This window comes from Eumetopias jubatus, unplaced genomic scaffold, assembly GCF_037043125.1.
Source record: "Eumetopias jubatus isolate StellerSeaLion01/CBP00866 unplaced genomic scaffold, mEumJub1_p1.0 scaffold_10, whole genome shotgun sequence".
Classification (NCBI taxonomy): domain Eukaryota; kingdom Metazoa; phylum Chordata; class Mammalia; order Carnivora; family Otariidae; genus Eumetopias; species Eumetopias jubatus.
Genome location: NW_028274816.1, coordinates 92046414 through 92059325, shown reverse-complemented (window position 1 = coordinate 92059325; position 12912 = coordinate 92046414). Strand labels below are relative to the sequence as shown.

Sequence of the window (12912 nt, the reverse complement as noted above, 5' to 3'; positions counted from 1 at the left end):
ATCTGCCTTCGGCTCAGGTCATGATCCCAGGGTCCTGGGATGGAGCTCCATGTGTGCTTTCTGCTCAGTGGGGAGGCTGCTTCTCCTTTTCCCTCTACCTGCAGCTCCCCCTGCTTGTGCTCTCTTTCTCTCTCTCTCTGACAAATAAATGAGTAGAATCTTTAAAAATAAATAAATAAATCTTTAAGAAAAAAAACACATATATTTTATATACATATCTATTCCCTAAATATACGTATATATTTAGTAAGAAATGAATATATATATATATATATATATATATATATATATATATATATATATAGTAAGAAATGAAAAGAGTGCCACTATCAGACCAAAGTTTTTGATAGGCCCCTAAAGGAGAAAGCAGGTGAGATTTTTTGACGGAGAAATAAGAGCTAAGAAAACCCACATTCTAGAGCACACAAGAGCAAACAACTGCAAAGGTAAAACTAATGTCCAGGATATGGAAACTCAGAGTGGACAAATTCAAGGGGGCAAAGTGGCTCCGGAGCCACAGCCATGCTCATTAACTGGTTAACCACGCCTGGAACAAAGTGACCACAGTTCTCTCCCCGTGGTCCACATGGAGTGGGCAGCAACTGCAGTCGTCCCCAGCATACAAGTCCTCAGATTTACTTTTTAAGAGATATTATTTGGGGAAAACAACAGGGTGAGATCTAAAGTAACTCCAGACAATTGACAGGATGGAATGGGAAAAGAAAAAAAGGGGACTCTCATTTTTTGCTCATTTGGACTTTGAAAGGGAGTTCGTACTGGGGACACCCAGAAGGCGTTCTGGGATCATAAAACAGGACCAAGCCCCAGATAAATCAGCATTCCCACCAGGGGGGAGAGGAACGTACACACAGAAAATAAGCTTTCCATGCATCCACACTCCATCTCCAGTCACCTAAGGTAGGAAACCTTAAAGGTTACCCACATTCCCTTAGGCAAACAGGGATTCCCTGATTTCATGAAGAACATCTTACCAAAAGTCATCATACTTTGAGAAAAGAGGAACAAGATGGCAGAGAAGCCCCAAACTCAAATCACAAAATACCTCACAACTGAGTACAGAGAAGAAAAAAGTTAATCCAAGCATATTGTTCTTAGAGTAACTGGAGAGGAAAGTATATAGATGAGACAATAATAGACTGAAAAATAAAAATGAGTAGGCTGACAATGACAGGCTGAAAATTTCTAGATCTTAGAAATAAAATATATAATTCACAAAAATTTCCATTTTAAGGTAGCAGAGTGAATAAAACTTACTTTCTAAAACCCAAATTGAAAAGAATGAAAACCAGAAGTTAAAAGACCACCTTTGTTTAAAGAGGAAAATCTATAACCTTGAGTCACAACTGTATATGAATATAAGAATGGGCTGGGGTACTCGTCAAGAGAGGTCTCCTATGCTGAATACATACATATATTTTACATCTTAGGCAGAAACAAAAGCTTCTTCAAAGTTAAATAAGCAGTTAGACAAAACCAATTATCCATAATTTAGGATAACAAGAGTATGGGTATCAAATTGTCTTAAGGAATCTTTCTAGATCCTGTTGGAGGGGCATAGGGTATAAGAATGCATTCTTTACATGTCAATCAGTTTGTATAATATTTATGGAACAGGTTAGGCTGCTGTAACAAGGAGATCTCAAATAGAGTGGTTCAGTCAAGAGAGAAGTTTATTTCTCTCTCACATAATTGTTTAGGGTGGTCAGGTAGATAGGCAGTTCTCCTTTAACCAGGTTATATAGTGACTAACCCACGCTCCTTCTGTCTTATCCCACGATCTCCATCATCTCCAAAATCAGAGCAAATATGCACTGTACCTCAGCTATTTTCTATAAATGAAGTCTAAATACACATTTTCTTCTCTTATGATTTGTTTTTTCCTCTCTACATAAAAATAACTTATTTCTGGATGAAAACTTTGTTCTTCTCTTCACCTGTGTTATTGATGATCAATAGGCTGGTACGAGGGTCTTCGGGAGGTTGTCCAGGAGAGAGGAAATACAGTTCAGGTTTAAATTCCCAATCACTCTTTGGAATTAGGAGAGCATAAAGTATCTTTTCCACAATCAAAGGGAACATTGCAATCCCAAATACCAAGAGTCTACCAATAAAGAAAAATAACCACATGAATCTGTAGCAATTTTATTTATTGACAGATATTTCACAAATATTTGTTGGGTACCAACTCTATGCCAGCCGTGATTATAGGTGCTAAAATTTTGAAAGTCAGGCCGTAGCACCCCACACAGTACTAAAAGGCATTGCTATATAAACACCAGGCTATCAAACCATGAAAACTAAACAGACCTGTGTATAAGGCTAATCAAGTGCTACCATACAGGCATTCCTACTGTCAGTAAAATGAAATGTATTTATCCATTTTCTGGCAGGAACATTGGATACTATGTTCTAGTTTTAAATTCTCTGCTGGTTTAACCCTCTCTTGAAACTCACTAACAAAACCCACAGTTCTCTGATACTCACAGGATCAAAAGCTCTTTCTTCCCACGTTTTAACTTTAAGAAACGAAGCCGTGCTATTGCGCAGATCTGCATTTTCCAGAGGCCCATGTCACTCACAGCCTTCGGCATTTCAGGGAAAGGAGAGCAAGCTGGCTCTTTTTCATGCAGGCTCTCTCTGTCTCTTATCTCTGCTTGTTCAAAATCTACACACACACACACACACACACACACACACACACCACACATTATTAATGCCATCCTTGGACATCACAGTTTTCTCTTTTTTGTAACATTAAAAGTTGTTTTACAATGGTTACAAGGCAAGTAATATAAGAAACAAATTATATTTATAATGTCCACATTCAATAAACTCAATGATAAAATATAACTAAATTCATATCAAAGAAGAATTCAGTAAAGGGTGACCTCATTATGCCTAGCCTTTGAAAAGTCATAGAAGGTCCCATATGTAACAATATTCTGAGGAATTTCAAGAAATATTCTCCATAAAATAGCCAATCATTGATGCCTAAATGTCAGCTATTAAGCTGTCAAGAATTTCAAAATGTGGCCGAACAATTACAGGCTCTGAAGCCACAAGACCCATATCCGATTCTCAAATACATGACTTATAAGTGGCATGATTTAGGACCGATCACTTAACTGCTCTTAGGTCTAGTTTTCTCCTCTGTAGAATGGTGCCAATGCCTTTTGTTCAAAAGGTTATTGTAGAAAGGTAATGCACTATATCCACACATCGATCAAAATTTCTGGATAGAGGTTCTGTAAATGATTGTCCTCATTATTACTACCCATTAAAATACACAGGAGATGATTCTAGCATTTTCTCCATTAAGACCTTAATGAAATTTTCTATGTGAACAAGCTAAGAGCAATTTTTATAAGAAATATCTGCTCAGACTTCATGATCTTGGTTGAGAGCCTTTCACATCCTCAGAATATCCAAGAAGCAGTGAGCATCTGGGGATAGGAGAAAACTGCTAAAATAGGAAGCAAATAGTTTGCAGAGAAATTTGTTATATTCCAAGAAGGGATCTGTGTTCAGTCCTAGTAATGATATTAGAAAACAATACAACCCTTCCCAAATATCTGTCAAATTTGGAATTATTCACATTCTTTAGTGTAAATCATGCATAAAGCATTATAAAATACTAAATACATGATTATTGGGAAATTGATTTTCTGTTACTTATACAATGAATTTACCTTGTTCAATAGTTGATTTTTCTTCCAGTTTCATGAAGACGTCATTCAGAGTTGACATGGAAATGTCATAACTCGTCACACCCTGGCCAGAACACTTATCAAGATCTCTGAAAAGGTCTAAGGCAACAGACCGGAATAGATACATTTTAAATACCACATTGATAACAAAACCCAGTAAATTAACAGTTATTTAAAAGACGATCCAGAATATTGTTCAGAAAAATATATGTCTTTGGAATATCACAGTAAGCAAAAGCAAAATTTTATTAGACGGTACTTCCTCTCTGAAATGAATATGTCAGAACTTTCCCATCTACCCTCAAATCATCTGTACTCTATCTTATATTCTCAGCTCATGAACTTCCAGCACACTTCTTTGAGGAAATATGAGCAATCAGAAAGAACATCATCGGGGTGCCTGGGTGGCTCAGTTGTTAAGCGTCTGCCTTCGGCTCAGGTCATGGTCCCAGGGTCCTGGGATCGAGCCCCGCATCGGGCTCCCTGCTCTGCGGGAAGCCTGCTTCTCCCTCTCCCACTCCCCCTGCTTGTGTGTTCGTTCCCTCTCTCGCTGTGTCTCTCTGTCAAATAAATAAAATCTTAAAAAAAAAAAAAAAAGAACATCATCTTCTCACCCCCACACAAATGAACGTTTATTTCTACCCATATTCTGGGTCTTGGTTCTGTACAGGTGGGAGACTTAGAGCTGCTCCCACCAAAGGCTACCTCTTTGACTTGTGTTCTGAATTCCATCCCATTCAGGCATCTCGAGGACTCCTAAAGTAATCTCCTGCCCTTCTCTGGCTTGTATCATCAATTTCTCCTACATGTACTAGGCCATCCCAAACAGCAGGCAAAATGCTGTAAGTTAACCCATTAAACAAAAACAAGTAACAACAACAACAACAAAAACCCAATCTCCTCCTACCACTGGCCTGCTGCTACACACATGCACCCAGGGCTCAAAGTTTTGTCTACTTTACCACCTTCAATTTGTCAAATCCTATTCAACTGAACCCCCGACAGATCCAAATGCTAGCCCTATCCCTCCACAGAAACTGTTCTTACAAGGCCATCAATGATTCCACATTTTAAATTCAATGGACAAGAGCTTTTTAAAAATTCTTTTAACTCTCTCTCATTCAGGGACATTGAAAACTGTTGACTACTTTGTCCTTCTACAAACATTGTCTCCCTTGAGTTAATAAAAACATATATGTTCTTTTGTTTTTCCTTCAAGTTCATGGGGGGGCTCTTGATTTCCACCATTCTCTGACTCTTCCTCTACTTTCTCCTGGGGGTTCAGTCCTGGATCACCTTCTCTTTCCATACACTCAAATCCAATCCCTTTGCATTAAATCCATCCCTATGCAAATGATTCCCAAGTTCAGTTCTCACTTTGAGTGTTCTCTGATTTCCAATATCCTATAACCAACTGCATACTTAGCTGCTTGACATCTCCACTTTGAAGTCTAAAAGCATCTCAAAGCAAGTATTTCTAAAACAGAACATTAATTCCTTCTTCTCCAACCTACCCAACTGTCTGTCTCATCATTTTATAACAAATGACACCATCTTCCACCCAGTGATTCAAGCCAAAATTCTAGAAGTCCCTCTGGATTTTTCACTTTTCCTCGTGCTCCACAGATTGGCCAACAGCCAGGTTCTTTGGCTTTATCTCAAGATATGTTTCAAATCCAGCCATTTTCATCTACCTTTCACTTGGCACCATGGTAGCATAATGATCATCATCTTTCACCCGTAAGTCTGAAATGGTCACATGGCTGGTCTCCCAGGGTCTACTCTTCTTCTTCTGTACCCAGAGTGCTCTTTTATAGCCAGAGAATGAAAATATAAGTCACATCACATCAATCCCCCATTTAATGGCTTTCAGTGGTTTCTCAGTGAATTTAAGATAAAACTCAAACACCACATGACAGCTTCTAAAGCTCTGTACGGGCGAACCTCTATCTATCCCTACAACCTTACCCACCCCCACTTGCCAGTCTCCTCCCACACTCACTGCACTCCAGACTCAGACAACTCTTTCCCACCTCTGCTTGGAATGCTTTTGATCGTTTTCTTCTTCTGTACTTCTGGCACTCCATATAAACCCTAACCTGACATTAGCTTTCTCTCTAAACCCTATCACCTTGTTTATTATTGCAATTGTAATATACCTTGGCTTATTGTGTGTGTCCACTTCTCCCCATCCAATGGAATGAGCCTCCATGAGGGTAGGGACTCAGATTTCTTATTTAACTCTGTATCATTAGTGTCTCAAGCGGTGCCTTTTACGTAATAGGTTCCCAATAAACATTTATTATTATCTTCCATATTTCCTACAGGACATAAGAATGCCATTGGACTTGCAGAGGCTTATGGTCAGCATAAAGAGGCTGCCATGGACCAAAACATCAACACCAGGGACTCTGGTGTGACATGTTCTAATAGTAGTATCAGCATGTAACTCACTATTCTCCTTCCCTAACCAAAAAAAGAAGGCTAGTTGTATCTCATTGGACAGAATAACACAGTATAGCCTATGGACTTGAGAACACCATCTTGCAGCTCCTACAAGGACACAGAGAACTGCCTTATTTGGGGGTAAGACTAAATCTGAATTCCTGAGTATCTGCTTAATAAGACTGAATCATCCTTGGGGCGCCCGGGTGGCTCAGTTGTCAAGCATCTGCCTTTGGCTCAGGTCATGATCCCAGGGTCCTGGGATTGAGGCCCCAGTCAGGCTCAGTGGGGAGCCTGCTCCTCCCTCTCCAGCTCCCCCCTGCTTGTGTTCCCTCTCTAGCTGTGTCTCTTTCTGTCAAATAAATAAACGAAATCTTAAAAAAAAGTATCATCCAAAATGAGCTTCCTTAAATCAGGCCTGCAGAGAGTTAAACCTTTAATAAACTAAATATTTAGATAAAAAGGAAGCTTTTTAAATAAAAAAAGACAGATATATTTCCTCATTTGCAAGACAGGGAAGACTATAGCACCTACTTCATAGAATAGCTGTAGGACTAAATGAGTTCATATATATGAAACTATTAGGAACAGTGCCTGACTCATAATAAACATTATACTAAGGGTTAGCTATTATTAGAATTACTTATTCAACAAATCCTAGGTTGGGAATGCTACTCAGCAGACTGGGGACCTATGGTGAATACTTTTGTAGAATAAATAAACTATGTTTTTTTTCCTGCAAAATAAATATATACACAATTAAATTAAAATATAAAAGGGAACCTATAGCAGACACCTTGATGCCCCACCCCCATCCCTTCTGTACTCACTCATACACAGTAAATCTGTTTATTAACACCTGCCTGAAGGCATTTTGTTCTGGGCTGTGAAGTATGCTAAGCTCGTGTTGAGCACAAGTCATATGGGTTAGAAAATTAATGTTCCTGAATGCATCTCTTAACCAATGAAGGGTAGGGAGTGGCAAATAAATACCCCAGCTTTCTCACCCCTCTTGTGACATAACTCTGAGCCCCTTGCTCACTTATTCACTTATTTATTCCAGTGGTATTACATCTCAATTTTGTATTACAACCACCTGCTCAATAATGCAAAATCCCCTAGCCTCCTTTGCTTCCCACACTCATGGCCCCATTCCCTCCTCATGTTTCTAGGCATCAATTACCAAACAAAGTGCGCTAAAGTCCTCATTTCAAGTTCTGCTTTTTAGAGAACCCAACCTAATACAAAATTCAAATCCATTAAATAATGAAAGCTGTAATAATGAGGTGAACACTTGTTCCCAGATTTCATTCCATTGTAATCATATTTAAGTTACCTGGAAATTTATTTGTCCTTTCCATGGGCAAAGTATACACAAGCTTTTCTTTGTTTTCTGTTTTTAATTTAGCATCAGGGATGTAATGATTAATGAAGGATGTTATTTTTTCTGGATCACATACTTCATTTCTGTACAAACTAATATTTAAAAGAAAAGATCATTGATTTGTATTTTCTCTACTGCTATCACAAAAGAAGGGCTTTTACTGAATACCTAGCCTTTGAGTACTACTTTACTTGGCTTTAGAGAACAAACGAAATGAGTAAATAACAACATAAGAAGTAATAATAATAATAATGCCATCAGTTTGAAAATTCTTATGATCTATAGAGAGGAGATGTCTAAATTCAGAACAATTAAAAATATAAAAACAAATGCATGCTATAAGTGAAACTATATTTCAAATAGGAAGATAAACAGAGCAAAGCAAGAACATTAGGCAGAAGAAATTGCTTAGGGAAAATAATTACACCAGATTGTATAGCTATCAGGAATTAATGACTAATAGGGAAGTTTGGCCTACATGCATGTTTTGTTTGGCCATAGGGTTTTTGGTTTGGGTTTTATAAAATTCTTTTCACCTGGACACACTTTGTTAGATACAGTGCTCTTAACTCTCTCCCAATTTTGATACTAGCTTCTGAAATTATTTGATTTTGTGCCCAATGAAAGAATGAAAATATGTTACAGGATTGTATGGATCAGCTGAGGGAAATGGAGGGTGGGAAGAAGAGAGAGATTTAGGATACACAGAGTAGCTACCTGGAAAATGGTCCATGAAGTAGCCCTGTTGATTCTGCTTATCATTAGCATTAATAAAGATACAAGGAGGCAGGAAAAACATTTGGGAAACACTAGCAAATAGTTTGGGAAAGATGAAGCATAAGGCCAACTGTCCCTCATAATTGTCTGCCTCTTTGATATACCAGTATTGAAAACATTTATATGGGGCGCCTGGGTGGCTCAGTTGGTCAAGCATCTGCCTTCTGCTCAGGTTGTGATCCTGGGGTCCTGGGATCCAGGAACCCCACATCCAGCTCCCTGATCAGCGGGAGGCTGCTTCTCCCTCCTTCCTCTGCTCCTTCTTCCTGTGAGAGCGCCCCCATCCCTGCTCGTGCACTTTTTTTCTCTCTCTCAAATAAACAAATAAAATCTTCTTTTTAAAAAAGAAAGCATATATCTATGTATATGTGTGTACATATATATATGTATATATCCAATCTATCCCCAAAGTCTTTACCTTAAGTGATATCCAAGGCCCCATTTTCTCTTCAAAAAGACAGAAGACCCTGCACACTTCAGTCTCCCACTGGACATGATCACTTTTCTATCTGATTAAAAAGAAGCAAGAAAGAAAGGATGATGGGAGTCATTTCTTCCCTCTCTAGAAAATATAGGTGAGGAGCCAATGCTCAGATTTCCAAAGGAGAAGTGCTCTACAGGAAATAAATGTATCTAACATAACATTTAAAAATTTGAAATACACATTAAAGTTGATGCATTTAAAATGAGCTTATGAGTTCCAGTCTGTTTTTGTGCCCTCCAATAATTCTTGAAAAAAAAAAAAAAACCCAGAAATTACGTTGCCACATTTTCCACTCCGTATGCTAAAGAATAAGTGGATAGTTTTCAACCAGATATATATTGATTCCCATGTTTAAATTAATTGAAAGCTGAAAAAAAACCTTACAATTTTTTATTAGTGGTTAAATCTAGCAAATGCAGTCAGTGAGGAATTCTAGAGGGGGATTAGACTTGTCATTCCCCAGATTGCTATGGAAGGGAGCACACATGAAGGTCATGGGAGCACGGTGCTTGTCCTAGAAATACACATTTCCCAAATTCTTTATTATAAAACTGAGATAAAATGAACAATTACCAGCCAGGACGTCAGCCTCATCCATGAGATTGGTACTCAAGAGGATCACACGGCCTGCTTTGTGTTCCTTGAGGAAACTCCAAACTCGATGCCTTGAAAAGGGATCCAACCCAGCAGTCGGTTCATCTAACAGCAAAATCTACAGAGGATGATAATGTATAAAATATATCTCTCCCACATTAACTCGTCCCACATGGTAGCATGGATAAAAATAATAAACCAAATAATAACTATCCAACCACTTAGGTCCAATATACTTATACCCATAGTTTAACAGCACAGTGTCTCTTGATACATTACAATGAGATCTCTACTACTTTTAGTGGTAAAAGAAGAGCTTGACTTTTTACTAATCAATCTGCTTTCCACGGCATGCAGAATCTCACTTTTACCTGAGGATCTCCTAAAATGGCAATCCCAAAGGTCAGCTTTCTTTTCTGTCCTTCACTTAAATGTTTAGCAAGGTTATCCTGGATGTTTTCTATGTCCAATTCTAATAAAATTCTTTGTACCTATGCAAGAAAATACACAAAGCTTAAAATCCAAGACAATGCATACTATACAAATTAAACTGTTACAACAGATCTTTTTTATAGGACCTCACTGCCTAAATTGTATTCATAGCAGGGCAGGTAAATCACTGAGGCAAATTCTGTGGTCATGCTTTAACTGGGCGAATTTAACTTGTTAATCCACGCATGCCCATTTACCTCTTGTTCTACTTCCTGTGGCTGAATCCCTTTTATTTTAGCAAACAGCCTGAGGTTTTCCTTCACAGTGAGCATGTCAAATTGAACACTGAACTGAGGACAAACACCAGTTATCTTTCTGATTTCCTCCAAGTCTTGCATTTCAGAGAGATTTTTATTATAGATGGTAACTGATCCTAAAAATAGAAGTTAAAAATAATTTAACATTGGCAAGATAATACATTTTATTAATGCTTCGAGATCTTATTCAGGAAAATATTGGCATATATTCACATATATCTAAAATAATGACTTCACAATTTGTTAACAACTACAAATTAATCTTAACATAAATATATGTTCCGCGTGGCATATATTTTCTCTGGAATATCACACAGCAATGGAATAAGGCTAATGATTTTCATAAAAACTTGGGAAATATAGGAGGAGTAGGAGACCTGGACTTCGTCTGGTCTTAGGAATTCAGCTGGATAGGGATCAAACCATTCTGAACACCTACGAACTCATCAGGAGATCGAAGAAAAGAATAGCAACAACTCTGAACAGAAAAGTGACCACTTTCTGGAAGGTAGGACGTGTGGAGAAGTGAATCCCAGGTGATATCTGGGAGGATAGACGGCGGGGGAGGGGGCCTCCGGCAGCCGCTTCTGGCAAGTGATAGAGCCACGGAGCACAAAATCAGAACTTTTAGAAGTTGGCTCCGCTGAGGGACGTAGCTCCAGCAACTAAGCAGTGAGTGGACCCCTCGCAGGATAGTGTGGTCTCAGGACCCTTGGGGTCACAGAAAGACTGGGGGTGCCTGAGTGCGGCAGAGCTCCCAGGTATCGGATCGAGGAAGCTGGCTGCAGAGAGGAGCCGAGGCGCAGCCTCTCAGCTTGGAGTTGCCATAAACTGAGATCTGCGGCACAGTTGGGCCCCTGTTCTTCTAGCAGGGACCCAACATGCGGCAGATCCGGGGAGACTCCCCTTCCTCCCTCGGGAGGAGCAGCGCGGGAGCGCACTGCAGAGATGTGCTGGGTTTGGAGACTCCACACTGAGTCGGGTGCCAGAGATAGAAACGCTCAGTCACAGGCCGGGTGAGCATGGAGTGCAGCCAGAGACCGGGGAAATGGGAGTGACTGACTGCTCTTCTCTGCAGGTGCAGTGAGGACCGGGGCCCTGAGTTCTCGGCTCCTCTGGGGGGAGACTGGGAGGCCACCATTTTCACTCTCGTCCTCCAAAGCTGTACTGAAAGCTTGCAGGGAACAAAAGCTCCCGAGAGCAAACCCAAGCAGATTACTTAGCCCGACCGACAAGGGTGGGGCAATTCCACCTCCAGCAAAGACATTTGGGAACCACGGCAACAGGCCCCTTCCCCAGGAGATCAGCACGAACAGCCAACAAAGACCAAGTTTACCGATCAATGAGAATGGCAGAACTCCAGCGCTAGGGGAACACTGCACATAGAATCTATGGCTTTTTTACCATGATTCTTTAGTCTTTCAAAGTTAATTTTTTTAACTTTTTTTTTGAATTTTTCTTTTTCCCTTTTTCAACCAACATCTTATCAATCCCTTTTTAAAAAAAATTTTTATTTTTCATTTTTAGGGTCATATCCTATCCCTTCATAGTAGTTACCCTTATTTTTGGCAGATATATATATACGTTGTTCTCTCTTTAAAATTTTGAGATACAGTTTCTTCTAACATATCAAAATATACCTAAATCACTAGTATATGGCTTTGTTCTAGTCTCCTGCCTGATCACATTCTCTCCTTTTTTTCTTTTTTTTTACATCCTCTTTCTTTTTCCAAACAACTTATTATCTTATCAATTCCTTTTATAAAATTTTTTATTATTTTCATCTTACAGTCATATTCCATCCCTTCATCATATCAACCCTTATTTTTGTACATATATAAGTTTTTCTTTCTTTAAAATTTTGGGAGGCACTTTCTTCTAACAGACTAAAATACACCCAAAATCTAGTGTGTGGCACTGATCTATGCATCAGCCTGATCATATTTGATCATATCCTGTTTTTTTGTTTTTTCTGTTTTTGTTTGTTTTTATCTTTATCTTTTTTCTTTCTTTCCCTTTCTTTTCCCCCAGTTTCAGGTCTTTTCTGATTTGTTTAGAGTATATTTTCTGGGGACGTTGTTACCCTGTTAGCATTTTGTTCTCTCATTCATCTATTCTCCTCTGGACAAAATGACAAGATGAAAAAAATCATCTCAACAAAAAGAACAAGAGGTAGTACTGTCTGCCAGGGACCTACTGAATACAGACATTAGTACGATGTCGGACCTAGAGTTCAGAATCATGATTTTAAACATACTAGCTGGGCTTGAAAAAAGCATGGAAGTTATTAGAGAAACCTGTCTGGAGAAATAAAAGAACTAAAATCTAACCAAGTCGAAATCAAAAAGGCTATTAATGAGGTGCAATCAAAAATGGGGGCGCTAACTGCTAGGATAAATGAGGCAGAAGAGAGAATTAGTGATATAGAAGACCAATGATGGAAAATAAAGCTGAGAAAAAGAGAGACAAACTACTGGATCACGAGGGCAGAATTCAAGAGATAAGCGACATCATAAGATGAAACAACATGGGGGAAATTGGAGTGGGAGATGAACCATGAGAGATGATGGACTTTGAAAAACAAACTGAGGGTTCTAGAGGGGAGGGGGTGGGAGGATGGGTTAGCCTGGTGATGGGTATTAAAGAGGGCACATTCTGCATGGAGCACTGGGTGTTACACACAAACAATGAATCATGGAACACTACATCAAAAACTAATGATGTAATGTATGGTGGTTAAAATTAACAATA

At 39.0% G+C, this 12912-nt stretch overlaps 1 protein-coding gene across 1 annotated transcript in view; it reads right to left on the bottom strand.

The window, feature by feature from the left end:
* Positions 1–12912, bottom strand: part of ABCA6 (ATP binding cassette subfamily A member 6) — a 59020-nt gene that overhangs the window by 24043 nt on the left and 22065 nt on the right. The window contains exons 13-20 of the mRNA XM_028112894.2: positions 10102–10277; positions 9784–9903; positions 9392–9530; positions 8753–8843; positions 7510–7649; positions 3711–3827; positions 2506–2686; positions 1956–2122 (exon numbers count right to left, since the gene is read on the bottom strand). Coding sequence (XP_027968695.1) covers positions 1956–2122; positions 2506–2686; positions 3711–3827; positions 7510–7649; positions 8753–8843; positions 9392–9530; positions 9784–9903; positions 10102–10277 — 1131 coding nt within the window. The remainder of the gene's footprint in view (positions 1–1955; positions 2123–2505; positions 2687–3710; positions 3828–7509; positions 7650–8752; positions 8844–9391; positions 9531–9783; positions 9904–10101; positions 10278–12912) is intronic.